General features: G+C 37.3%; 2 protein-coding genes across 7 annotated transcripts in view; one reads left to right on the forward strand and one right to left on the reverse strand.

The window, feature by feature from the left end:
• Positions 1-25244, forward strand: part of LOC106053715 (spectrin beta chain, non-erythrocytic 2-like) — a 135789-nt gene that overhangs the window by 64462 nt on the left and 46083 nt on the right. For all 5 annotated transcript variants that reach the window (XM_056024907.1, XM_056024911.1, XM_056024912.1 and 2 more), the window contains exons 15-19: positions 121-298; positions 964-1164; positions 1643-1738; positions 2816-2929; positions 3282-3500. In XM_056024907.1, the coding sequence (XP_055880882.1) occupies positions 121-298; positions 964-1164; positions 1643-1738; positions 2816-2929; positions 3282-3500 (808 nt within the window). The remainder of the gene's footprint in view (positions 1-120; positions 299-963; positions 1165-1642; positions 1739-2815; positions 2930-3281; positions 3501-25244) is intronic.
• Positions 5224-23829, reverse strand: LOC106053717 (octopamine receptor 1-like). 2 transcript variants are annotated; one of them, XM_013209317.2, is made up of 4 exons: positions 23605-23829; positions 9042-9941; positions 7642-8385; positions 5224-6045 (listed from the first exon to the last, which is right to left on the reverse strand). In XM_013209317.2, exons 2-4 carry the CDS (start codon positions 9687-9689, stop codon positions 5881-5883), a joined length of 1557 nt encoding a protein of 518 aa, XP_013064771.2. In that variant the 5' UTR covers positions 9690-9941; positions 23605-23829; the 3' UTR covers positions 5224-5880. The 2 variants fall into 2 exon arrangements, with proteins under 2 accessions (XP_013064771.2, XP_013064770.2); XM_013209316.2 differs by lacking the exon at positions 23605-23829 and adding an exon at positions 14604-14906.

Below are 25244 nucleotides of genomic sequence, written 5' to 3' on the forward strand. Positions count from 1 at the left end.
TTCAGCAGTAGCTTTTATTAGAATCCCTAATTTGTGTCTTTGACCTTAGTCAAAGTTCTCCAGCTCTCCTTCTGAAGCCTCTCAACTAAACTGTTCTTTGAAATGTAATAATGTCTACAGAATTCAGGGTATCAGTAACAAGAGGAAAGCTAACCTTGAAACAGCTCAACTCTATTATCAGTTCCTGGACGATGCAGAGGTAGAGGAAAGATGGGCTGTGGAGAAGATTGAAGAAGTCAAGTCTACAAATCTTGGCAAAGACCTGAATGCAGGACTTATGTTACTCAAAAAACATGAGGTAAAATTTTCTCTTTCAATTTTAAATAATCACTAACAGCTCTTTTTAAGACTGCTGTGCGAATAAATTTCTTGGATATTATATGATGTTAGCTTTATAGTTTATTCGGTAAGTATGCAATGTTAGGGGAATTTAGTAATTTGGTCATGATATAAATACAAATATTAGTTGATAATTATCAGGTGTTAGGTGAAAGGATAACTTGGCAAATAAGATTTTGAGATCAATACTTCACTTTCTCTCATGCTAGTAAGTTTCAGCACAAAGTCTTCTCTTAATTATCATTCTCTTTCCACTCCCAAGTATATTTTTAAGTTTGGAACTGCCAATTTAAACAAAACAATGTAAATTACATTACAAATAAAAGTAGTTTTCCTTTCAGACCTAGCTATCTATAGGGCAGATGATACAAAGGTCATCTATTTCTTTGGCCCAGGGTTAACAAAGGTGTCATATGACCAGCACAATAACCAACCATCATTACATTTCTTCAACTAATGTCAGGTTGGAGAAAATTCAAAATCCCAGTCTTAGGATTCAAACCGGTGACCCCAAGGTTTGGAAGCCACTTACCACTCAGCCCCCACTTAATTTCATTTTTCAGGTTTCGTTCTCTCTTTTTTAGCAGATATTTATAGGATTGAATGTTCATGGCTGTGTTTCAGGCCCTGGAGGCAGAGATACAAGGCAGGTGGAAGAGATGTGAACAAATTTGTGCTGTGGGACAAGATCTAGTGAACCAAGGGCACCCTGCAAGATCTGAGATAGGATCCAGGATCAAGTCATTAATGGATAAGTGGAACCAGCTGCAGGATGCGTCTGCTGCCAGAAAGATCAGACTGGAAGATGCTATTGAAGCTCTTCAGGTAATTGGGTCAGCCTTCCCATAGGATTTAGTTGAATTCAAAAGTGTTTTTTATTGAATGGGAAGTTACTGTGATATTACTAAATATTTCTACCTTAGAGTACAATATATTAAGTACAATGTGGAGCCAATATTAACTATCTCATTTACTGTTAGGTTCTTATGTATCTAACATTTCATGTCAAAATTAATACCCTGAATTAGGTATTAATTAAAACCAATGACTAGAAAGTATGTATCATTTTTCAGCTGTAAAATTAGAAGTGCTATGTCCAGTTTTTTTTAGAAAGCAGTAATAATTTTCCCACCATTTCTTATATGCAATTTTGCTTTGCTACCTAGTAAAATGTCTTGTAACAATTCACACCCATTCTCCAAGGTTTAGCTGATTTAGTGCCATCAGCATTAACTTAACATCAGCACTAACTTAACATCAGCAGTAACTTAACAATTACAATTGTGTTTTTTTTTCCTAACAGTATTATGCTGACGCTGATGAAGCAGAGTCCTGGATGAAAGAAAAGATGCCCCTTGTCTGCAGTGATGACTATGGTAAAGATGTTGCCAGTGCACAGGTGTGTTTCTAACAAGAACATCAGATGGGGCAGTGAATCTCATTAATATCTTTTTCTTTGACTTTGCAAGGGGCTTTTAATAATTAAGTTAATCACAATAATTTCCTCTCAATTTTGTTTTTCAAATCTCACAAGTAAAAAAGATAGTAAAAGTAAAAGAGACTAAAGAAGAGAAAGTGTAATGGTAAATATAAGGGCTGTATAATGGAACCTAAAGAAAAACTTATGAAAAGAACAATTGGGAGAGATTTTAACATAGACACTATAATATAAAGTACATTATATCTAAATAAATTCGGCAGTGAAGAAATATTCTTACACTTGATACACAAAAATGATAGATTTTTTTATTTACCACCATTAACAAAAATCATCCATAAGAAAATATGAATTATCAATAATTCTAAAATATCCAGTTAAAATTAAAAAACGAGATTTTTTTTCTGCACTTACATAAAAAATTATTTCTTTTTGTAACTCATTACAAAGCTTATATCAACTCTTTCTGGTAAAAAGTTTTTACATGTGATTTCTCCCACACCCATTTTATTTATCAAGTTGAAACTTTGCACAATTATTCTTTGCAATAGACAAGACAGGAATCATTAAAAAATAATTGACCATTTAGTCAATTAATTACTGGTAATTAATTATTTTGTTTGATACCAACAAGGAAAATTAATCCTCCCAAATTGAAAGGTACACTAAAAATGCAGGGTTTAGTCACCTTAAATAATTGAAAATGTTATTTCTCCCACACCCATTCTCGGATCTAGTTGATTTAAACAATTTTTTTATTGTACCTAACATGAATCAATTTAAAAATTAACCAATTAGTCAATTAATTGTTGGCATTAATTATTTTATTTAATATTGAATAAGGTAAATAATGTCTACATTATTGAGAGATAAAGTTGTAGGTGTGGAGTCCCTTAGATAATTTTTTTTTATATGGATTATTTTTTTTTTAATTGTTGCTACTCACATTGATTGATATGAACCATGGCTCTAATTGTATTGATTTCCTTTATTTTTGAGACATTGGGTAAAGAAAATGGCTTTATAAAATGTTCACAGGCTCTCCTGTCTAGACACAATCGTCTTGACCAAGATATCAAAGCCTTCAATGGAGAGATCAAGAGATTGGATGAACTATCTGTGCTGATGACCAAGGCTGCCAGTGAACATAATGTAATTACAAATATAATATAGACCTAATTAACATAATGCCATCAATTCTAACCATAAGTAATATGTAATTATTTCTTCTTGTTCTTAGTGTGTTCTCAGTTCTACCCATAAAGAGTGAATTTTTATTTGTACCCATAAACTGTTTGTAAATTTTCCACCTATACACAGTGTGTAATTATTTGCACCCCTAACACATAGTGTGTAATCTGTTTCTCATGTACACCCTTAATTGCCCACTGCTTAAAATTCTATATCCATTTTACATAAGGAGATGAATTGTAGTTCCATCAAATTGTATATTTTAACACTTTGTAAAGTCAAAAAATCATAATACAATTTTGTTTGGCCCTAGATTTCTCCTGCCAAGTTCATGCCAGCTGAAAATGGAGAGGTGGAGCCTCAGGAAGCAGAAGATGAAGAAGAAGAGGTAATTGAGGTGCCCACTGAGATAGAGGTTGAGGAGACTGTTGAAAGGGAAGTTATCCAAGATGTTGTGGAGTCCAAGAAAATTCCTCAGGTCAAGGTCATGTATGCCTACAAAGGTCAAGGCATGACAGCTGATAAGGGTGAAGTAAGTGCCACTTAAATTATTTTTAATGTTCCACAACTACATATTCTCTAAAGTATTTTTTTTTTGTGTACAGATTTTCTAACAAAAACAAAAGTAACAGTCATACATGATCATTTTGTATGGGATATTAACATGGTTCTGCAGGTTATTTGTTATGGTATCAATTGTGTCATGTAGACCAATAGAGAAAAACTCCAACTGGAATCTTGATGGGGGAGAGGCTAGTACTTCCCATGTCTATTAGTTTCTCTTTAGTTTTAATTAACTGTTTGTTTTTTTTTAGTTTTAATTAACTGTTTGTTTTTTTCTTCATTTCTCTCCCTTGTCAATGAACACTGCCAATTGTTCAAGAGATAGTTTCATTAGAGACAGATCACAAGTCCCTTTGACCAATGAAACTTTAAGGTGTGATAAAATAAGTTTTAACTTTCCAAATACGTTTTTGATTTAGCTCCAGTCTCCAGTCCAAATACTCAAATAAAAAAAACTAATTATTACAATTCTTTCCTCTTCCTTCTGTCCCAGTCTGTTGGGCACGTTATGTGATCAGCTGATGTCTGCCTGTTATGTGCTTTGGAGTCATCCCAATAGTCCCAAGTTCTAATTCTGCCCACTGCCGTCCTGCGATAGTTTTTGCTAGGATCTTCATTTCTGAAGGAACATCTGAAATTTGTTAAACAAGCCAAGCTGACTAATTGACTGACTGTCCATCTCATCCTATTGAATCCCACCATTCTGTACACATATCCCATCATTCCTTCACCATCCTCTAGCATCCTTTCTTGAAGGTCAGCTATTTCTTGATGTTGTCTTCCCAACATTACTTTTGCTTGCCTCTCTTTTTTTTTCTGGTTCTGTTACCTACAGGAAGATCTTCACAAGTCTTGAGTATAACTTGATCATTTATTGTAGTAATAATATTTTCTTTACTATCTAGCTTCATGGCTTGAACTTTTATCTAATTCTGCTAAGTCCCAGATACCTAGAAATGAACTTTCTAAATCAAGTGATGTTTCTGCTGAGTTCCAGATAGGTACAAATTAACTTTCTTAATCAAGTGATATTTCTGCTGAGTCCCAGATTCATAGAAATGAACTTTCTAAATCAAGTGATATTTCTGTTGAGAGCAAGATATACTTGGGCTTATCCATGTTGTTTTAAGCTGTGCTAGTGACTTGGCTTTACTAGCAAGCATTTAGCTTGAAATCATTTATCTTCTCGGCTCTGATTTGATCCTGGTTGTAAAGCACTATATGCAGTTGGTCCTTAGCTCATTTATTGGCTAACAGATTTGTATTAATACTGGATGTATTGTTGATTGGTGGTATGGTTTCATATCTGTTCATATTGAATTATTAATGTCTACATTTTCAATAAAAACAATGGCATTTATTCATAACAACATATCATTTATTCATAATACTTTAAAAAAAAAAATTAAGAAAAATGTGTTTTGCTTTTCAGGCTAATCTTTTAAAAATTTGTTGTTGGATTGTTGTTTTTTTTTAATTTAATTTTAAATATTATAAGGAGAGGAGAATGCAAAAATATCTTGATTTATTATTGATGTAATATAAAAAAAATAGTTTCTCATTATTGATTTTGTAATTATCTAAATTACCTCCCTATTTCGTGCTTGAGCTAAAAATTGCAAAAAAAACAAAAAACTTCAGAAATTTAAATACCTCCCCATAACCCTTTTCAACTTTTTTTTTTTTTTTTTTTTGTTCTTGGATTTTGTTTTTTTTTTTTCTAAATATACAAGTCATTTTTTTTTTTTAATCAAAAGTGTTGTCATCTTTTAGATAACATTTTTTTAGTATTTCTCATGTTCTCAGAATACCTGTAATCCCAGGCCATATATTCTAATATACTTCTAGATCTATGTATATTCGGTGCAATATTTAGACTTGCCAAATATTTTTGAAACATGATTGCTGATTGAAAGAGTTGAAAGTAATTATTTTCACAATGTCTTTGTTTCTGTTTGTGAAGACTATCATCATTTCCAAATCTGTTTAAGAATAATGTCTTGTCACTTGAGATTTTCTTGTCTATGATTGCATTGATAGCAATCTTAATTCTCTTTTAATTCAATATTGATCTGACAGACATTGGACAACAAAAATTGCTGATAATTAACATGGTGGCTTGACTCTAGATTCTTACATTGGCTTAGGGTCCATCACAATCATCAAACATGATTTGTAGCTTAACGGATTGTATAAACATTTGAGATTTACAAAAGTTGATAAGGTTCTCTTTTATTTACATACCGGTACAGGTACTTTATTCTTGTAACAAAATAAGTTTTTAGTGAATATATTCTTTTTCCCATTATTAAACAAAAAAGTTTAAATGATGCTGGACTAACATGCCATTAAACTTTAGCAAAAAGTTTCTTTAGCAGACTCAAAAATGCTGCTCGAAAGTCTTTACGGAAGATGCCATAAATCAGTGGATTGACAGCAGACGAACAGAACTGAAATATACTTGCTACTAGGTTCACATAGCCAGGCAAGGCGTCTTTCCTGGGCACGATAACCTGTAATGGCAAAACAAAAAGTCAAAATAAATCCCTCGTTAGTCTTGCAATATTTCACTCACATAGTTGTATTATCCAATCATTTGTCATTCAGACCTAAGCTTTCAACTTTGACCTATGTAAATGTAAGCTTCAAATCATCTTACCTTGTAAAGTTTCATACATCTGATCTTACCTTGTAAAGTTTCGTACATCTGATCTTACCTTGTAAAGTTTCGTACATCTGATCTTACCTTGTAAAGTTTCATACATCTGATCTTACCTTGTAAAGTTTCATACATCTGATCTTACCTTGTAAAGTTTCATACATCTGATCTTACCTTGTAAAGTTTCGTACATCTGATCTTACCTTGTAAAGTTTCATACATCTGATCTTACCTTGTAAAGTTTCATACATCTGATCTTACCTTGTAAAGTTTCATACATCTGATCTTACCTTGTAAAGTTTCGTACATCTGATCTTACCTTGTAAAGTTTCGTACATCTGATCTTACCTTGTAAAGTTTCATACATCTGATCTTACCTTGTAAAGTTTCATACATCTGATCTTACCTTGTAAAGTTTCATACATCTGATCTTACCTTGTAAAGTTTCGTACATCTGATCTTACCTTGTAAAGTTTCATACATCTGATCTTACCTTGTAAAGTTTCATACATCTGATCTTACCTTGTAAAGTTTCATACATCTGATCTTACCTTGTAAAGTTTCGTACATCTGATCTTACCTTGTAAAGTTTCGTACATCTGATCTTACCTTGTAAAGTTTCATACATCTGATCTTACCTTGTAAAGTTTCATACATCTGATCTTACCTTGTAAAGTTTCATACATCTGATCTTACCTTGTTAAGTTTCGTACATCTGATCTTACCTTGTAAAGTTTCATACATCTGATCTTACCTTGTAAAGTTTCATACATCTGATCTTACCTTGTAAAGTTTCATACATCTGATCTTACCTTGTAAAGTTTCGTACATCTGATCTTACCTTGTAAAGTTTCATACATCTGATCTTACCTTGTAAAGTTTCGTACATCTGATCTTACCTTGTAAAGTTTCGTACATCTGATCTTACCTTGTAAAGTTTCATACATCTGATCTTACCTTGTAAAGTTTCATACATCTGATCTTACCTTGTAAAGTTTCATACATCTGATCTTACCTTGTAAAGTTTCATACATCTGATCTTACCTTGTAAAGTTTCGTACATCTGATCTTACCTTGTAAAGTTTCATACATCTGATCTTACCTTGTAAAGTTTCATACATCTGATCTTACCTTGTAAAGTTTCGTACATCTGATCTTACCTTGTAAAGTTTCGTACATCTGATCTTACCTTGTAAAGTTTCATACATCTGATCTTACCTTGTAAAGTTTCATACATCTGATCTTACCTTGTAAAGTTTCATACATCTGATCTTACCTTGTAAAGTTTCATACATCTGATCTTACCTTGTAAAGTTTCATACATCTGATCTTACCTTGTAAAGTTTCGTACATCTGATCTTACCTTGTAAAGTTTCATACATCTGATCTTACCTTGTAAAGTTTCTTACATCTGATCTTACCTTGTAAAGTTTCGTACATCTGATCTTACCTTGTAAAGTTTCGTACAGCTAAATGGCGCCATGCAGATGAAGAATGCTAACACAACTATCAGAAGAGATCTCACGGCCTTGCTGCTGACACCGTAATTTTTTTTTCGGCGACGTTTTTGGGATAAGTCCGCTATCAAATGTTCGTCCCCATGCGTTCTGTTGTCAACAAGGGAATTGAGACCTGAGACGAGCTGCGATTCGTCGCTATAAGTTGTGCTGTCTATGGATAAGGACTTGTGATGGTCACACACAGCTCCATGCTCAGTGAAGGAAGGTAGCTTGACATCTCCGACTGGCTGTGTTGATTCAGCCGTCTTTTTGGAATCACACAGGACAATGTCGCTGCACGAGTGATCAACAAGTTTGTCGCCTGCTGCTGCTAATGAAAAAGTGAGAGTCTTGCTGTAGATATTATTAGCAATAGTTGATTGTTCCGATTGTTTTTGATCATGTTTTTGTTTGGCCCAATCCTTAGACATGTTTTTGGAGTTGGTTTGTAAGATATAGCGTACCAATCGTTTAGAATTGGAGTCCTTATCCTTGTCAGCCAACGGAGTTTGAGTTTGCCTCCTCGAGATCCTGAACTCATGGCTAGTAGACGAGGAGTACTCAGACATCTCTACCATGTTTCTTGTGACTTGTGACTTTGAGTTTTGGTTGGCTGCACACTGCACGGCTTTGTTGACGTTGTCAAAGACACCGATCGGGTGAACAGAGTTGTGGGACTTGGCTACTTTCATCACCTGCCAAGAAACAATGTAGATAATAGTATTGATTGATGGCGATAAGTTCTGAGGGACATTTAGACCTAAAAGAAACAATAAAAGAACAAAGATTTTGTTTAAGCTTATCGCTAACTTGTCTTTGAGATTCATTACTAGGCTTCAATGCAACAGTTTGATATTGTACTTCAAACACAAGTTATACAATCCTAACAATTTGTCGAGATAAAAATGTTTATTTTGTTTTTTTTTTGTTCGTGTGTATTAACACAAATAATATAATTGGTCTTTAAACTCTTAAGTCTATTTATAACCATCATTACATTACATGCTGACGAATGATTCAAAGATCCGTCCTTCCCCCCCCCCCCCCCCCCCCACACACACTGTTAACCTGTGAGGAAACAACGTTCTTTCAATAACACATGAACATGGAGATAATGGCTTTTAGTTTCTGAGATTCAACATAATGAAAGACCATTAAGACAAATCTAAAACTCGCATTCAGAATGTAGACTCTTGGAGTTTAGAATGAAAGACATAAATAATTGTCATGGTAATATTATTATTATATTATATTATATTAGTTATGGTTTCACGTTCTGTTTGCGGTTAATAATCCGATGCCTATTTGACAAGTTGACTAGTCAATCCTTACTGTCCAAGAAACCCCTTACCTTGGTGTAAGCTACTGCCATGATTACTCCAGGACTCAGGAAACACAAAATGAAAGCTACAATGACGTAAGTTAGAGTCTTCAGATTGTTCTTTTGCCACTCTATGGCGCAGATGACCTCCCAGTAATCATACTCAATCCATCGGGCGAAGATTGGCGGCGCTCCGAAGCAGACGCCCTGGCACCAGGCGTACGTTATCAACAAGTAGATGCGGGCATTGGTTACCTTGCTGTGGTAGTGTAAGGCGTGGACCACGGCTATGTAGCGGTCAAGGGAGATGAAGCAAAGGGTCAGCATAGAGACGATGATGAGAGTGTAGTTGGCTGCGCAGACGATGTCACACCAGGCCCCTCCCAGGACCCACTTATCTTCAACCAGAGATATCAAGGAGCCTGACATCACTATGACCGCCGTCAACAGGTCTGCCACGCTCAGGTTAACCAGAAAGATGTTGCCTCTGTCTTCCTGAAGTTTATGGCTCATTCTGACGCACACGATGACCAGAATGTTGCCCACAGAGGATAGGAGCATAAGAATGGCCAGCAGTATTGACCACAACACAATCTCCACGAGTGACCTCCCATGACTGTTACTTTCAGTCAAATCTGCAGACTCATTTCCATGTGCATTCAGAATGCTTGAATTCATGTACACTAATCTATCTCTTGTGAAGAAGAGTTCGAACGACTTTTACTATGAAATGAGCTTTTATCATTCTGGCTTGAATTAATCGAGCGGCTAGAAAGATGTGAATTCATTTCTGCCCATGGAACTATTTGGAAGCTACAGACACTTGAAGCTATTGTAAGAATACGTCTCCACGGAGCAGGATTATTGAATTGCTTCACTGGTCCAGTCGCTTTGCGAATGTTTTAGTTTGAACAATCTGTCACCCTAGAACTAGAAATGAAAGATTATTAAATGTTTTTAAGAAAAGTTTGGCAAAAAAATAACATCTAAAATTTAAAAAACAAACTCAATATAACAGAATTAGCCGGAGTAAGTAATAAGTTAAAAGTAAGGTACTTGTGTTATAGTCTACTTTCCTTTTCACAAAGTCAGTGGTCACGTCTCAGTGATGGAGGTATCTGGAGATTGATTCCATGACCAAAGGCAGAAGGCTGTTTTAATGAGTATGACGTATTTTAGGACTATTTTTATTTAAACTTATCTCACGTATGAGTTCAAATAGGTCATGATTCTTCATGATTCTTAGAAAAAAAAAGTCAAAGATGATCTCTTCCTACATGTGTAACTCTTGTATGTATTCGTTCTGTCGCTAGAGACAAAAGCTGCTCGCAGAAGATTTTCAGGATTCTCCTATCTCTTCTCATTGGGAAGCGTGGTCGAGAGGCCAAGTACGATTGAACTTGGCTTGGCCTGGCTACCTATGAAAGGGGCTCGAGGTTCGACACCCGACTCGAGCAGAGTTGTGTTTACTGAGCGCCTAAAGGCATCACGGAAAACATTTTGCTAGGTACCCCCTCCCATCCCCCTTCCCCCACTGGTCCACAACTGAGATTGGACCATGGCGCTCTGAGCATGCTATAAGCAGGAAAGTAGCGCTTTATAAAGAGCCATAATTCATTTATTTATTTCTTTAAGTCAAGCAGTTGCTAACTAAAATATTCACGTAGAAAGGCTTCGCATTGAATCTTCATTTTGATATTATTGATGTTTCCCATTTCTGAAGAGTTGAATTCAATGATTAGGACGCTATATCAATAGATGACGGTACGTGACGTTTTGGCGCCGCCGTTTTGGCGACGGGACGTTTTGGCGCGAGATATCATTTGAGGATAATTTAATAATCACGTAGCTTTTATAACAATGTTTATTTCACTCTATCATAATATTGTATGTATAGTATGAATTCTAACACCGTTCAGCGAATTGTTTTTTTATTTTTAATTATAAAGGTTTTGCCTATTTCATGAATATAGGCCTATAATAAGTCAGATTCCTGAATGGTAATGACATGCTATATGTGAGTTCTGCTAATCGCACTGGATGACATTTTTGGATTTCTTTCCAAAAGATTTTTTTTTATTTGACATTAGTGTAATATACGAACTAGCTAAGTGTCACACTTTAATATAGCAAAAACCATGTTAACATCTAAAGCTCTATTACGCTGAATGACGACAATAACTCCACACATAGTAAAGATCAAGACACGGAATGTGGTCAGTACAAACTCTAACGTGAATAGATATATTTTGAGAAATTGGGTAGGGGTGATTTGGGTTCCACATCTCGCATTGACGCAGGTAGAGTTAAACAAATGAAGACAAGACCAGCACCGAGCACTGGTCGTTGGCGTCATGAGTCTGGCGATCACCTCCTTGGGAATGGTCATTACATGTGACACCTATCCCGCCCCTTCTCTTCTCTTCTGCTCACATTTCACTCCTTGTATATACTCTTTCCTCCACCCCTCACCTCTCTCACGCCATTTTTGTTTTTAATTTTAAAGTAATATCTTTAAAAACTTTTTTGAAAATAAAAGTGTGCCTCTTAATAAGCACACATACACAAGCCAAAATGTAAGAAAATGATGTGAAAAAAAAAACACACATTTACATTTAGTACGTGAAAAATATGTCTTAACACATATGTCTTAACTCATGCAAAACATAGATATGAATAATTCTTTTAAAAGAAATAATACAATAAATGTACATAATGTATTTCGCGCCAAAACGTCCCGTCGCCAAAACGGCTCGCGCCAAAACGACCTTCGCGCCAAAACGGCGGGGCCAAAACGGCGGCGCCAAAACGTCCTGCTTCGAATAGATGAATGTTGCGATTTAAATAACAAAAGTGAGTTTGTGAAAGAACTGAGAAATTTGATTTTACTGCGAACTGCAGATAAACACTATACCGATACAACAAGTCCACTCATGCAAATGTCTGAGTGTCATTGGTGACAACAAGCTTTCTTGGGAAGACTACCTTGAAACTGTAGCAAACAAAAACAAACCCAAAGTCTATTTTCTCTATACAAACTGAACATCTTTAAACTCCATTAGAAGATGATGGGAAAGTTTTACTGTGTGACAATCTCAACTCTGCTAACATGGGGAATAACTTGTTAGCAAAGCAACGTTACCTCTAAACTTTTGCGCCTCTTAGACAAACTAATAAAAAGAGCATAAAAAAACACACACACAACACAACACGACACGACCATATTTAAATGAACCTTTTGAACAAAAATGTCTCAGCAAAATCTTGGAAGACAACAGCCATCCGCTCCATCATAACTACGTCAAGTCGTCAATTAAGACTAGTATCGAACAGTACAAAAAAAGTATTTCTTTTCTCGGTCGACTTTATCAGTGCTACTAGTTGACAAGGAAACATGGCAAGGATCAAGATGTCTCTGTTAGTCACTCAATAAACTCTTTATGTTTGTGTCTGTTCTATTTATAGGAATGTTGTTTTTATTTGAGAACATGGCAAACATAAAAAATACTTCTTAAAAAAGCGTATATTAAGTGTAATTGTATCAATTAGTTTGGATTAGTCATGTAGTTATGTAAGTCATTGACCTACACATATAAATCTGTGCGATAGAAATATTTTTCCAATTTTTTTTGTTTAGCTTTCTCAATGCGCTATGATTTTATCACTTGTCTCACTGCGCTATGATCCTACCACTTGTCTCAATACGCTATGATCCTATCACTTGTCTCAATGCGTTTTGATCCTATCCCTTGTCTCAATGCACTATGATCATATCCCTTGTCTCAATGCGCTATGATCCTATCACTTGTCTCAATGCGCTATGATCCTATCCCTTGTCTTTATGCACTATGATCATATCCCTTGTCTCAATGCACTATGATCCTATCACTTGTCTCAATGCGCTATGATCCTATCCCTTGTCTCAATGCACTATGATCATATCCCTTGTCTCAATACACTATGATCCTATCACTTGTCTCAATGCGCTATGATCCTATCCCTTGTATCAATGCACTATGATCCTATCCCTTGTCTCAATGCACTATGATCCTATCACTTGTCTCAATGCGCTTTGATCCTATCCCTTGTCTCAATGCACTATGATCCTATCACTTGCCTCAATGCGCTATGATAGTATCACTTGTCTCAATGCGCTTTGATCCTATCCCTTGTCTCAATGCACTATGATCCTATCACTTGTCTCAATGCGCTATGATCCTATCACTTCTCTCAATGCGCTTTGATCCTATCACTTGTCTCAATGCGCTATGATCCTATCCCTTGTCTCAATGCGCTATGATCCTATCCCTTGTCTCAATGCGCTATGATCCTATCCCTTGTCTCAATGCGCTATGATCCTATCCCTTGTCTCAATGCACTATGATCCTATCCCTTGTCTCAATGCACTATGATCCTATCACTTGTCTCAATGCGCTATGATCCTATCCCTTGTCTCAATGCGCTATGATCCTATCCCTTGTCTCAATGCGCTATGATCCTATCCCTTGTCTCAATGCGCTATGATCCTATCCCTTGTCTCAATGCGCTATGATCCTATCCCTTGTCTCAATGCGCTATGATCCTATCACTTGCCTCAATGCACTATGATCCTATCCCTTGTCTCAATGCGCTATGATCCTATCCCTTGTCTCAATGCACTATGATCCTATCCCTTGTCTCAATGCGCTATGATCCTATCCCTTGTCTCAATGCACTATGATCCTATCCCTTGTCTCAATGCGCTATGATCCTATCCCTTGTCTCAATGCGCTATGATCCTATCCCTTGTCTCAATGCGCTATGATCCTATCACATGTCTGGACCAGTTGTGAAAGGGGGAAGGAAGAGATATCTTTGTGAATGTTTACATGATCGTTTTTTAAATGCATAAAAAAATGTTCACTCAGGGTTCAAGTCTAATTCAACTTATACCACCACATCTGTCAAGTACGATTTCTTTACCTTGTAAAATATACCAAACAAAATAATTAATTACCAAAAGTTAACTAATTTTTTTAAATTGATTCTTGTGTTGTAAGTAATAATCGTGCAAAATTTACGGAATATATCCGCTTTCATATGTGTGTTTATAAATTTCCAGTATAATGTAAAAATTCAAGTTTTTTCGTTTAGTATTGATGCGTGTGAATATTATTAAAAAAAAAAAATACTTTCATCACTCATCAAATTTATTATTGCTTGAAAAAACATTGATTCCCAGTGTCTGACTGAAGAGCTCCACTTTCCTACTTAGTCATTGTCTAGTTCTCAAGTACGCATACAAGTTGATACAAGTATAGAGAGGATTTTTTGTCCTTCTCATAACTCTGACTTCATCGTCTTCACTGAAACTTTTGAAAGTGAAGAGTTCTTGACGCTCTGACCCAGAGGTGCCCGACTTTTTTTTTTTTCTCATATAAACTTTCGATTAGAACTTCAAATCTGTTCTTACTCTAACTAAATGTATTCGGCTCTGTTCTAGAACACATTTGATTGGACGACCAATTCGTTCATGCGATTCCATTTGAGTTCTATTATGATAGCATGTTGCTATTACACTATTGCTAAAAGTGCCTTTGTTAAGATACATACCTTGACATTTACTCCGACATTATTTTGATTCCTTCTCATTGTGTATAGATCTTGTGTTGCTTTGATAGATCTAGCGGATTCTTTGCCTTCTAATTGTGTCCAGATCTTGTGTTGCGTTGATAGATCTAGCGGATTCTTTGCCTTCTCATTGTGTCCAGATCTTGTGTTGCGTTGATAGATCTAGCGGATTCTTTGCCTTCTCATTGTGTATAGATCTTGTGTTGCGTTGATAGATCTAGCGGATTCTTTGCCTTCTCATTGTGTCCAGATCTTGTGTTGCTTTGATAGATCTAGCGGATTCTTTGCCTTCTCATTGTGTCCAGATCTTGTGTTGCGTTGATAGATCTAGCGGATTCTTTGCCTTCTCATTGTGTCCAGATCTTGTGTTGCTTTGATAGATCTAGCGGATTCTTTGCCTTCTAATTGTGTCCAGATCTTGTGTTGCGTTGATAGATCTAGCGGATTCTTTGCCTTCTCATTGTGTCCAGATCTTGTGTTGCTTTGATAGATCTAGCGGATTCTTTGCCTTCTCATTGTGTCCAGATCTCGTGTTGCTTTGATAGATCTAGCGGATTCTTTGCCTTCTCATTGTGTCCAGATCTTGTGTTGCTTTGATAGATCTAGCGGATTCTTTGCCTTCTCATTGTGTCCAGATCTTGTGTTGCTTTGATAGATCTAGCGGATTCTTTGCCTTCTCATTGTGTCCAGATCTTGTGTTGCGTTGATAGATCTAGCGGATTCTTTGCCTTCTCATTGTGTCCAGATCTTGTGTTGCTTTGATAGATCTAGCGGATTCTTTGCCTTCTAATTGTGTCCAGATCTTGTGTTGCGTTGATAGATCTAGCGGATTCTTTGCCTTCTCATTGTGTCCAGATCTTGTGTTGCTTTGATAGATCTAGCGGATTCTTTGCCTTCTCATTGTGTCCAGATCTTGTGTTGCTTTGATAGATCTAGCGGATTCTTTGCCTTCTCATTGTGTATAGATCTTGTGTTGCGTTGATAGATCTAGCGGATTCTTTGCCTTCTCATTGTGTCCAGATCTTGTCTTGCTTTGATAGATCTAGCGGATTCTTTGCCTTCTCATTGTGTCCAGATCTTGTGTTGCGTTGATAGATCTAGCGGATTCTTTGCCTTCTCATTGTGTCCAGATCTTGTGTTGCTTTGATAGATCTAGCGGATTCTTTGCCTTCTAATTGTGTCCAGATCTTGTGTTGCGTTGATAGATCTAGCGGATTCTTTGCCTTCTCATTGTGTCCAGATCTTGTGTTGCTTTGATAGATCTAGCGGATTCTTTGCCTTCTCATTGTGTCCAGATCTTGTGTTGCTTTGATAGATCTAGCGGATTCTTTGCCTTATCATTGTGTCCAGATCTTGTGTTGCTTTGATAGATCTAGCGGATTCTTTGCCTTCTCATTGTGTCCAGATCTTGTGTTGCTTTGATAGATCTAGCGGATTCTTTGCCTTCTCATTGTGTCCAGATCTTGTGTTGCGTTGATAGATCTAGCGGATTCTTTGCCTTCTCATTGTGTCCAGATCTTGTGTTGCTTTGATAGATCTAGCGGATTCTTTGCCTTCTAATTGTGTCCAGATCTTGTGTTGCGTTGATAGATCTAGCGGATTCTTTGCCTTCTCATTGTGTCCAGATCTTGTGTTGCTTTGATAGATCTAGCGGATTCTTTGCCTTCTCATTGTGTCCAGATCTTGTGTTGCTTTGATAGATCTAGCGGATTCTTTGCCTTCTCATTGTGTCCAGATCTTGTGTTGCTTTGATAGATCTAGCGGATTCTTTGCCTTCTAATTGTGTCCAGATCTTGTGTTGCGTTGATAGATCTAGCGGATTCTTTGCCTTCTCATTGTGTCCAGATCTTGTGTTGCTTTGATAGATCTAGCGGATTCTTTGCCTTCTCATTGTGTCCAGATCTCGTGTTGCTTTGATAGATCTAGCGGATTCTTTGCCTTCTCATTGTGTCCAGATCTTGTGTTGCTTTGATAGATCTAGCGGATTCTTTGCCTTCTCATTGTGTCCAGATCTTGTGTTGCTTTGATAGATCTAGCGGATTCTTTGCCTTCTCATTGTGTCCAGATCTTGTGTTGCGTTGATAGATCTAGCGGATTCTTTGCCTTCTCATTGTGTCCAGATCTTGTGTTGCTTTGATAGATCTAGCGGATTCTTTGCCTTCTAATTGTGTCCAGATCTTGTGTTGCGTTGATAGATCTAGCGGATTCTTTGCCTTCTCATTGTGTCCAGATCTTGTGTTGCTTTGATAGATCTAGCGGATTCTTTGCCTTCTCATTGTGTCCAGATCTTGTGTTGCTTTGATAGATCTAGCGGATTCTTTGCCTTCTCATTGTGTATAGATCTTGTGTTGCGTTGATAGATCTAGCGGATTCTTTGCCTTCTCATTGTGTCCAGATCTTGTCTTGCTTTGATAGATCTAGCGGATTCTTTGCCTTCTCATTGTGTCCAGATCTTGTGTTGCGTTGATAGATCTAGCGGATTCTTTGCCTTCTCATTGTGTCCAGATCTTGTGTTGCTTTGATAGATCTAGCGGATTCTTTGCCTTCTAATTGTGTCCAGATCTTGTGTTGCGTTGATAGATCTAGCGGATTCTTTGCCTTCTCATTGTGTCCAGATCTTGTGTTGCTTTGATAGATCTAGCGGATTCTTTGCCTTCTCATTGTGTCCAGATCTTGTGTTGCTTTGATAGATCTAGCGGATTCTTTGCCTTATCATTGTGTCCAGATCTTGTGTTGCTTTGATAGATCTAGCGGATTCTTTGCCTTCTCATTGTGTCCAGATCTTGTGTTGCTTTGATAGATCTAGCGGATTCTTTGCCTTCTCATTGTGTCCAGATCTTGTGTTGCGTTGATAGATCTAGCGGATTCTTTGCCTTCTCATTGTGTCCAGATCTTGTGTTGCTTTGATAGATCTAGCGGATTCTTTGCCTTCTAATTGTGTCCAGATCTTGTGTTGCGTTGATAGATCTAGCGGATTCTTTGCCTTCTCATTGTGTCCAGATCTTGTGTTGCTTTGATAGATCTAGCGGATTCTTTGCCTTCTCATTGTGTCCAGATCTTGTGTTGCTTTGATAGATCTAGCGGATTCTTTGCCTTCTCATTGTGTCCAGATCTTGTGTTGCTTTGATAGATCTAGCGGATTCTTTGCCTTCTCATTGTGTCCAGATCTTGTGTTGCTTTGATAGATCTAGCGGATTCTTTGCCTTCTCATTGTGTCCAGATCTTGTGTTGCTTTGATAGATCTAGCGGATTCTTTGCCTTCTCATTGTGTCCAGATCTTGTGTTGCTTTGATAGATCTAGCGGATTCTTTGCCTTCTAATTGTGTCCAGATCTTGTGTTGCGTTGATAGATCTAGCGGATTCTTTGCCTTCTCATTGTGTCCAGATCTTGTGTTGCTTTGATAGATCTAGCGGATTCTTTGCCTTCTCATTGTGTCCAGATCTCGTGTTGCTTTGATAGATCTAGCGGATTCTTTGCCTTCTCATTGTGTCCAGATCTTGTGTTGCTTTGATAGATCTAGCGGATTCTTTGCCTTCTCATTGTGTCCAGATCTTGTGTTGCTTTGATAGATCTAGCGGATTCTTTGCCTTCTCATTGTGTCCAGATCTTGTGTTGCGTTGATAGATCTAGCGGATTCTTTGCCTTCTCATTGTGTCCAGATCTTGTGTTGCTTTGATAGATCTAGCGGATTCTTTGCCTTCTAATTGTGTCCAGATCTTGTGTTGCGTTGATAGATCTAGCGGATTCTTTGCCTTCTCATTGTGTCCAGATCTTGTGTTGCTTTGATAGATCTAGCGGATTCTTTGCCTTCTCATTGTGTCCAGATCTTGTGTTGCTTTGATAGATCTAGCGGATTCTTTGCCTTCTCATTGTGTATAGATCTTGTGTTGCGTTGATAGATCTAGCGGATTCTTTGCCTTCTCATTGTGTCCAGATCTTGTCTTGCTTTGATAGATCTAGCGGATTCTTTGCCTTCTCATTGTGTCCAGATCTTGTGTTGCGTTGATAGATCTAGCGGATTCTTTGCCTTCTCATTGTGTCCAGATCTTGTGTTGCTTTGATAGATCTAGCGGATTCTTTGCCTTCTAATTGTGTCCAGATCTTGTGTTGCGTTGATAGATCTAGCGGATTCTTTGCCTTCTCATTGTGTCCAGATCTTGTGTTGCTTTGATAGATCTAGCGGATTCTTTGCCTTCTCATTGTGTCCAGATCTTGTGTTGCTTTGATAGATCTAGCGGATTCTTTGCCTTATCATTGTGTCCAGATCTTGTGTTGCTTTGATAGATCTAGCGGATTCTTTGCCTTCTCATTGTGTCCAGATCTTGTGTTGCTTTGATAGATCTAGCGGATTCTTTGCCTTCTCATTGTGTCCAGATCTTGTGTTGCGTTGATAGATCTAGCGGATTCTTTGCCTTCTCATTGTGTCCAGATCTTGTGTTGCTTTGATAGATCTAGCGGATTCTTTGCCTTCTAATTGTGTCCAGATCTTGTGTTGCGTTGATAGATCTAGCGGATTCTTTGCCTTCTCATTGTGTCCAGATCTTGTGTTGCTTTGATAGATCTAGCGGATTCTTTGCCTTCTCATTGTGTCCAGATCTTGTGTTGCTTTGATAGATCTAGCGGATTCTTTGCCTTCTCATTGTGTCCAGATCTTGTGTTGCTTTGATAGATCTAGCGGATTCTTTGCCTTCTCATTGTGTCCAGATCTTGTGTTGCTTTGATAGATCTAGCGGATTCTTTGCCTTTTAATTGTGTCCAGATCTTGTGTTGCTTTGATAGATCTAGCGGATTCTTTGCCTTCTCATTGTGTATAGATCTTGTGTTGCTTTGATAGATCTAGCGGATTCTTTGCCTTCTAATTGTGTATAGATCTTGTGTTGCTTTGATAGATCTAGCGGATTCTTTGCCTTCTCATTGTGTCCAGATCTTGTGTTGCTTTGATAGATCTAGCGGATTCTTTGCCTTCTAATTGTGTCCAGATCTTGTGTTGCTTTGATAGATCTAGCGGATTCTTTGCCTTCTAATTGTGTCCAGATCTTGTGTTGCTTTGATAGATCTAGCGGATTCTTTGCCTTCTCAAAGACCACATAAGCACTCCCTTGTCAGGCCGTCGCACGCCTTCCCATTTTCAATAACTTTTCACTCATCATGTTGGAAACCTTTAATAATCATTATTAAAAAAAAAAAAAGAACTCCGTGGCAGACATTGGCCTGAGGAGAAAATGAATTAATAGAAAGATGACACAAGATAACTTTTTGCTTCGTATCCGAGCTTTAAATGTCTAATTACTTCCTTTGTCCTGAAGTGTACAAATTATTTGAAATTATCTTCTCACAGTGTTTTAGAGAACATTACCGTAAACAAAACAAAAATAATAATGTGTGAATAACAAAGATGTCAATAATGTATTTCATTTAAGAAAAAAATCAATGGTTCTGATAATTTGTTTCTTTCAACATTGCCAATTGGACCAAAGTAAATCTTTAGCAGAACTGTTCAAAGAAAGTAAGGTAATCCTCGTCATAATGTTTGCAGATTTACCTCCCAGCTCTGTCAACAGTCGGATTATGTCCCTTCCATTGAGCCTGCACATAGTTTAATTAAAGCGGCCGTATCTTTCATTTATTATGTATGAAATACAGACTGAGTGGAGATGGGGGGTGGGGTGGAGTCTATGTCCTGGAGCAGTCAGTGAGGGGGGAAATAGTGATAGTATTCTCTTGTATCTTGCTGAAACTGCAAGTCATACTTTAGGATTCCAAATACCCACACACACAGATTTAACTGCTTGGGGAAACAATGCTTAAGATCTAAGTGCTTGGGGAAACAATGCTTCAGATCTAAGTGCTTGAGGAAACAATGCTTCAGATCTAAGTGCTTGAGGAAACAATGTTTCAGATCTAAGTGCTTGGGGAAACAATGTTTCAGATCTAAGTGCTTGAGGAAACAATGTTTCAGATCTAAGTGCTTGGGGAAACAATGTTTCAGATCTAAGTGCTTGAGGAAACAATGTTTCAGATCTAAGTGCTTGAGGAAACAATGCTTCAGATCTAAGTGCTTGAGGAAACAATGTTTCAGATCTAAGTGCTTGGGGAAACAATGCTTCAGATCGAAGTGCTTGGGAAACAATGCTTCAGATCTAAATTGCTTGGGGAAACAATCAATGCTTCAAATCTAAGTGCTTGAGGAAACAATGCTTCAGATCTAAATTGCTTGGGGAAACAATGCTTCAGATCGAAGTGCTTGAGGAAACAATGCTTCAGATCTAAATTGCTTGGGGAAACAATGCTTCAGATCTAAGTGCTTGGGAAACAATGCTTCAGATCTAAGTGCTTGGGGAAACACTGCTTCAAATCTAAGTGCTTGGGGAAACACTGCTTCAAATCTAAGTGCTTGGGGAAACAATGTTTCAGATCTAAGTGCTTGAGGAAACAATGCTTCAGATCTAAGTGCTTGAGGAAACAATGTTTCAGATCTAAGTGCTTGGGGAAACAATGCTTCAGATCGAAGTGCTTGGGAAACAATGCTTCAGATCTAAATTGCTTGGGGAAACAATGCTTCAAATCTAAGTGCTTGAGGAAACAATGCTTCAGATCTAAATTGCTTGGGGAAACAATGCTTCAGATCGAAGTGCTTGAGGAAACAATGCTTCAGATCTAAATTGCTTGGGGAAACAATGCTTCAGATCTAAATTGCTTGGGGAAACAATGCTTCAGATCTAAATTGCTTGGGGAAACAATGCTTCAGATCTAAATTGCTTGGGGAAACAATGCTTCAGATCTAAATTGCTTGGGGAAACACTACTTCAGATCTAAGTGTTTGAGGAAACAATGCTTCAGATCTAAATTGCTTGGGGAAACAATGCTTCAGATCTAAGTGCTTGGGGAAACAATGCTTCAGATCGAAGTGCTTGAGGAAACAATGCTTCAGATCTAAATTGCTTGGGGAAACAATGCTTCAGATCTAAGTGCTTGAGGAAACAATGCTTCAGATCTAAATTGCTTGGGGAAACAATGCTTCAGATCTAAATTGCTTGGGGAAACACTACTTCAGATCTAAGTGTTTGAGGAAACAATGCTTCAGATCTAAATTGCTTGGGGAAACAATGCTTCAGATCTAAGTGCTTGGGGAAACAATGCTTCAGATCTAAATTGCTTGGGGAAACAATGCTTCAGATCTAAGTGCTTGAGGAAACAATGCTTCAGATCTAAATTGCTTGGGGAAACAATGCTTCAGATCTAAGTGCTTGAGGAAACAATGCTTCAGATCTAAGTGTTTGAGGAAACAATGCTTCAGATCTAAATTGCTTGGGGAAACAATGCTTCAGATCTAAATTGCTTGGGGAAACAATGCTTCAGATCTAAGTGCTTGGGGAAACAATTCTTCAGATTTAAGTAGATTTTAAAATATAACGAAAACACCTCTTGCCCCCCCCCCCACCTCTTCGACAATGAAGATTAACAAAAAACAGGGGGATAACATTTTTCCATTGGGCCTAAAGACCTAGAATAATTCCGATACAAATGCTCGCATACACAGACTCGTTCAATATCGTTCACACACTTACTATTTTAAATTTTATTTCTTAGTGCATATCTTTCCCCCCTGCCAGCCTGATTCTAAGTAGTAAGGAATTTAAACAAGAGACACATCACGAGTCATGAGCATGATCATGTCTCTCTTATCACGTGATCTCTTCCCCTGTTCTCCGATGCTCACGCTATTGTCCAAGATAATCATCTTTCTTTTTAAGATAGGAAATTTGGATGAGTTAAGAAAGATCAATAACTCATTAAGAAATAACCTACAATTCTTAAGTTGTCTCGCTTAGTTCACACTATTTTTTCATCGCTCTTGGATGTTTCTCGCGTGCTTTCATCTTGACATAGTCGACTAAACAAGTTCAGAGACATGAATACAGGATATATTAAGTTATTCCTCTTTCAATTTGATGTGGTTAGGGGGAAAATGAGTAAAATGGGAACTGAATTTCAAACAGGAATTTACAACACAAAGTGAACATGTGTTACTTTCTTATATTACATACCAATTTTCCATAAAATAAGACAAAATTAATAAAGATTTCGGGCATTATTTTAGGTTAAGGGTGAGGTAGCGAGCCCACGCGTTAGAGTTGGCCTAAACACTGACCTGTGACGTCGCAACCAGTAAGACCCGTGACAACTAGCTATTAGTCTAAACTGCACACCGGTTGCGACGTCGCAGGTCAGTGGTCAGGCCCACTCTAACGATGGTCTCGCTTGAAGTCGGAAGTGACAAAACCTCGAGTTGTAATGAAATCATTGAAAGTTTGAGTTGTAACGTGCACAGAAGTGTCGCCCACGCCTCTGATGAATCCATAAGATTGTAGAGAACATTTGGATTCAGTTTTACTTTCTCTGAGAGTTTTACTTTCTGTAAGAGTTTTACTTTCTCTGAGAGATTTACTTTCTCTATTATGCTATTGAAGAAAATAAATAAATAAAACTTAATGGTTCTACCTTCATTTCTGTATCATTTGTTGTCACTTTAAAACAGGAGTCAGCCTTCACGTGGGAACTGGTCAAAGAAGTTGTATAACCCCTTAATATTACACCAACCAATGGGACTATTTGACTATTGATTTTGTGTACACTAAATGAGTTTACAAGTTCACAAACATTGATATCACTCATGTAATGTTTGATTCATAAAAACTTATTCTAATCTTTGTCACAAAAACAACATGTGGATCTTATTTATTTATGGACAAAGAAGCAAACACCATGAAGCTGTAAATAATCTCAAACGTTTAACTTATATGTTATCTATATGTTGTCTAGTTTACAAAGCTCCACATACATTTCAAGCATCTGTAATTATATTATTGAGTTCTACTTGGAGCGAACATGAGGTGACGTAGACGAGGACAGTCAAAGTATTCTAGTATATCTATACACTTGTCTGTGATGAAGTAAACTGCTTTCAATGTTAACACTTACCTATAAATACGATGTTTCCTACACACGCACAAAAATCCATATTGTTAGCAGAAAAAAAACTCAAGATCTAGACTAGAAACTCGTACAGCTGAACAAAATGCATGTGTGTGTTTCCTGCTCTTCTAAGATCTAAGCCCGTACACTTTCATAAGTAGGTCTTCTCTTAGTTTCTCTCTTAATGCTTTGTCACCGCCAAACGTCGTAACTCCTGCTGGCGGAGGGACTCTTCCACGTGCTCTCTTCCACAGCCTCTTTGATGAGTGACATCGCTTGAACTATGAGCAGGGGTTCTCAATTCATGTTTCTCTTCGTTCCAAGATATAAACCTTAGAAAATTAATTTTTTTTACAATAGAAAACAAATGTGTACCTAATGCGCCATGTTGTTTTTTCAACACTAAGGTTGAGTTACAGGTGGAGTCTGTGTCACGTGTAAACAAAGGGATGATGAGAGGAATGAAACTTGATCATAATAGGTTTCAGATAAAGTCATAGATTTGATTTTCCATTAGAAAAGAGAACATGACCATATCAAACGATTCTTTTGTTATGTTGGAAGATAAACAGCAAATTGAAGTCTCGCTATTCTTGGATTTGTACTAGTGGCCAATAAAGATGTCGAGAAATTCAATGTTGTGTAGGTCAGTGTTTCCCAAAGTGGGGTGAAGACTTTGGACAGGGTACGCGTTCATTAAAAATACCCATTTATTATGTTCTGTTAATAAAGTATGGGGAGGGCGAGGGGTACTCAGCATTACAAAAACTATAAAAGGGGTACACAGGTCAAAAGTTTGGGAAACACTGTTGTAGGTTGTAGAGTGTGACAAGAGAAGAAAGAGATACTAGGAAGTGGTCTAGTCAGTAAAGTCTCAGGAAATTAGATTGGGAGGCTTGCAGTACAAAACTCGGATACAACACCAGTCTTTTAATAGCAGGGGACATCAACGCATTAAATCCATTAACCCCCCCCCCCCCCAAATGTTCCATTGTATGCACTTTGTACTCTTATATTTTTTTTAAAGGTATTTTCGGTGTGGGGATAATTGTCAAAAACAGCATTGCCAGAATAATTTGGCGCTAATTAACTCTGTTCCCCGAGGCAGTGAGCCAGTGGACGTTGACACAGAGTCTGTTTTATTGACTGATTCCTAGAGTTGGTGCTCCGTAATTGGCTCTGCTCACAACAACGTTAAGGTCTTTTAAGCATAGAAAAAAACAACAATTGTTTTCATGGCAATAGTAGTGACTCTGTTGATTTCCTAGTCTAGTCAGTCAGTCTTGTATGTCGGTGAGTCTAGCCTAGACTCAGTATTGTGTAGCTTTCATTACAATACTGTACGTAGACATTCAAGATGGATGAACAGTACGGCCATAGACATATATAAATATAGACTGGAAAAAGGAAATAACTACATGTAACTTGAAAACATGTATATCTATTGTTGTCGGATTTCCGAATTCTGAAAAGTTGCATGATCTTCAGTCTTAGAGATTAAACAAAACTACTAAAACTAATAAAGTATACGAAATTGCAAGTCACAAATTTTTGTTTCATAAAACTATTTTATCGGCCAGTCTATATTTATATATGTCTATGAGTATGACACTTAAATGGCTTCTCTGCCCATGCTTCCGGTTGGG

The sequence above is a fragment of the Biomphalaria glabrata genome, chromosome 3, assembly GCF_947242115.1.
Source record: "Biomphalaria glabrata chromosome 3, xgBioGlab47.1, whole genome shotgun sequence".
NCBI lineage: Eukaryota > Metazoa > Mollusca > Gastropoda > Planorbidae > Biomphalaria > Biomphalaria glabrata.

Coding starts and splice junctions, on each gene's coding strand:
- LOC106053717 (XM_013209317.2), bottom strand. CDS start 9,689: ATGAATTCAAGCATTCTGAATGCACATGGAAATGAGTCTGCAGATTTG. Junction 8,386..9,041: donor TGGCAGTAGCTTACACCAAG/GTAAGGGGTTTC, acceptor GTTTCTTGGCAG/GTGATGAAAGTAGCCAAGTC. Junction 6,046..7,641: donor GCTGTACGAAACTTTACAAG/GTAAGATCAGAT, acceptor TTGCCATTACAG/GTTATCGTGCCCAGGAAAGA.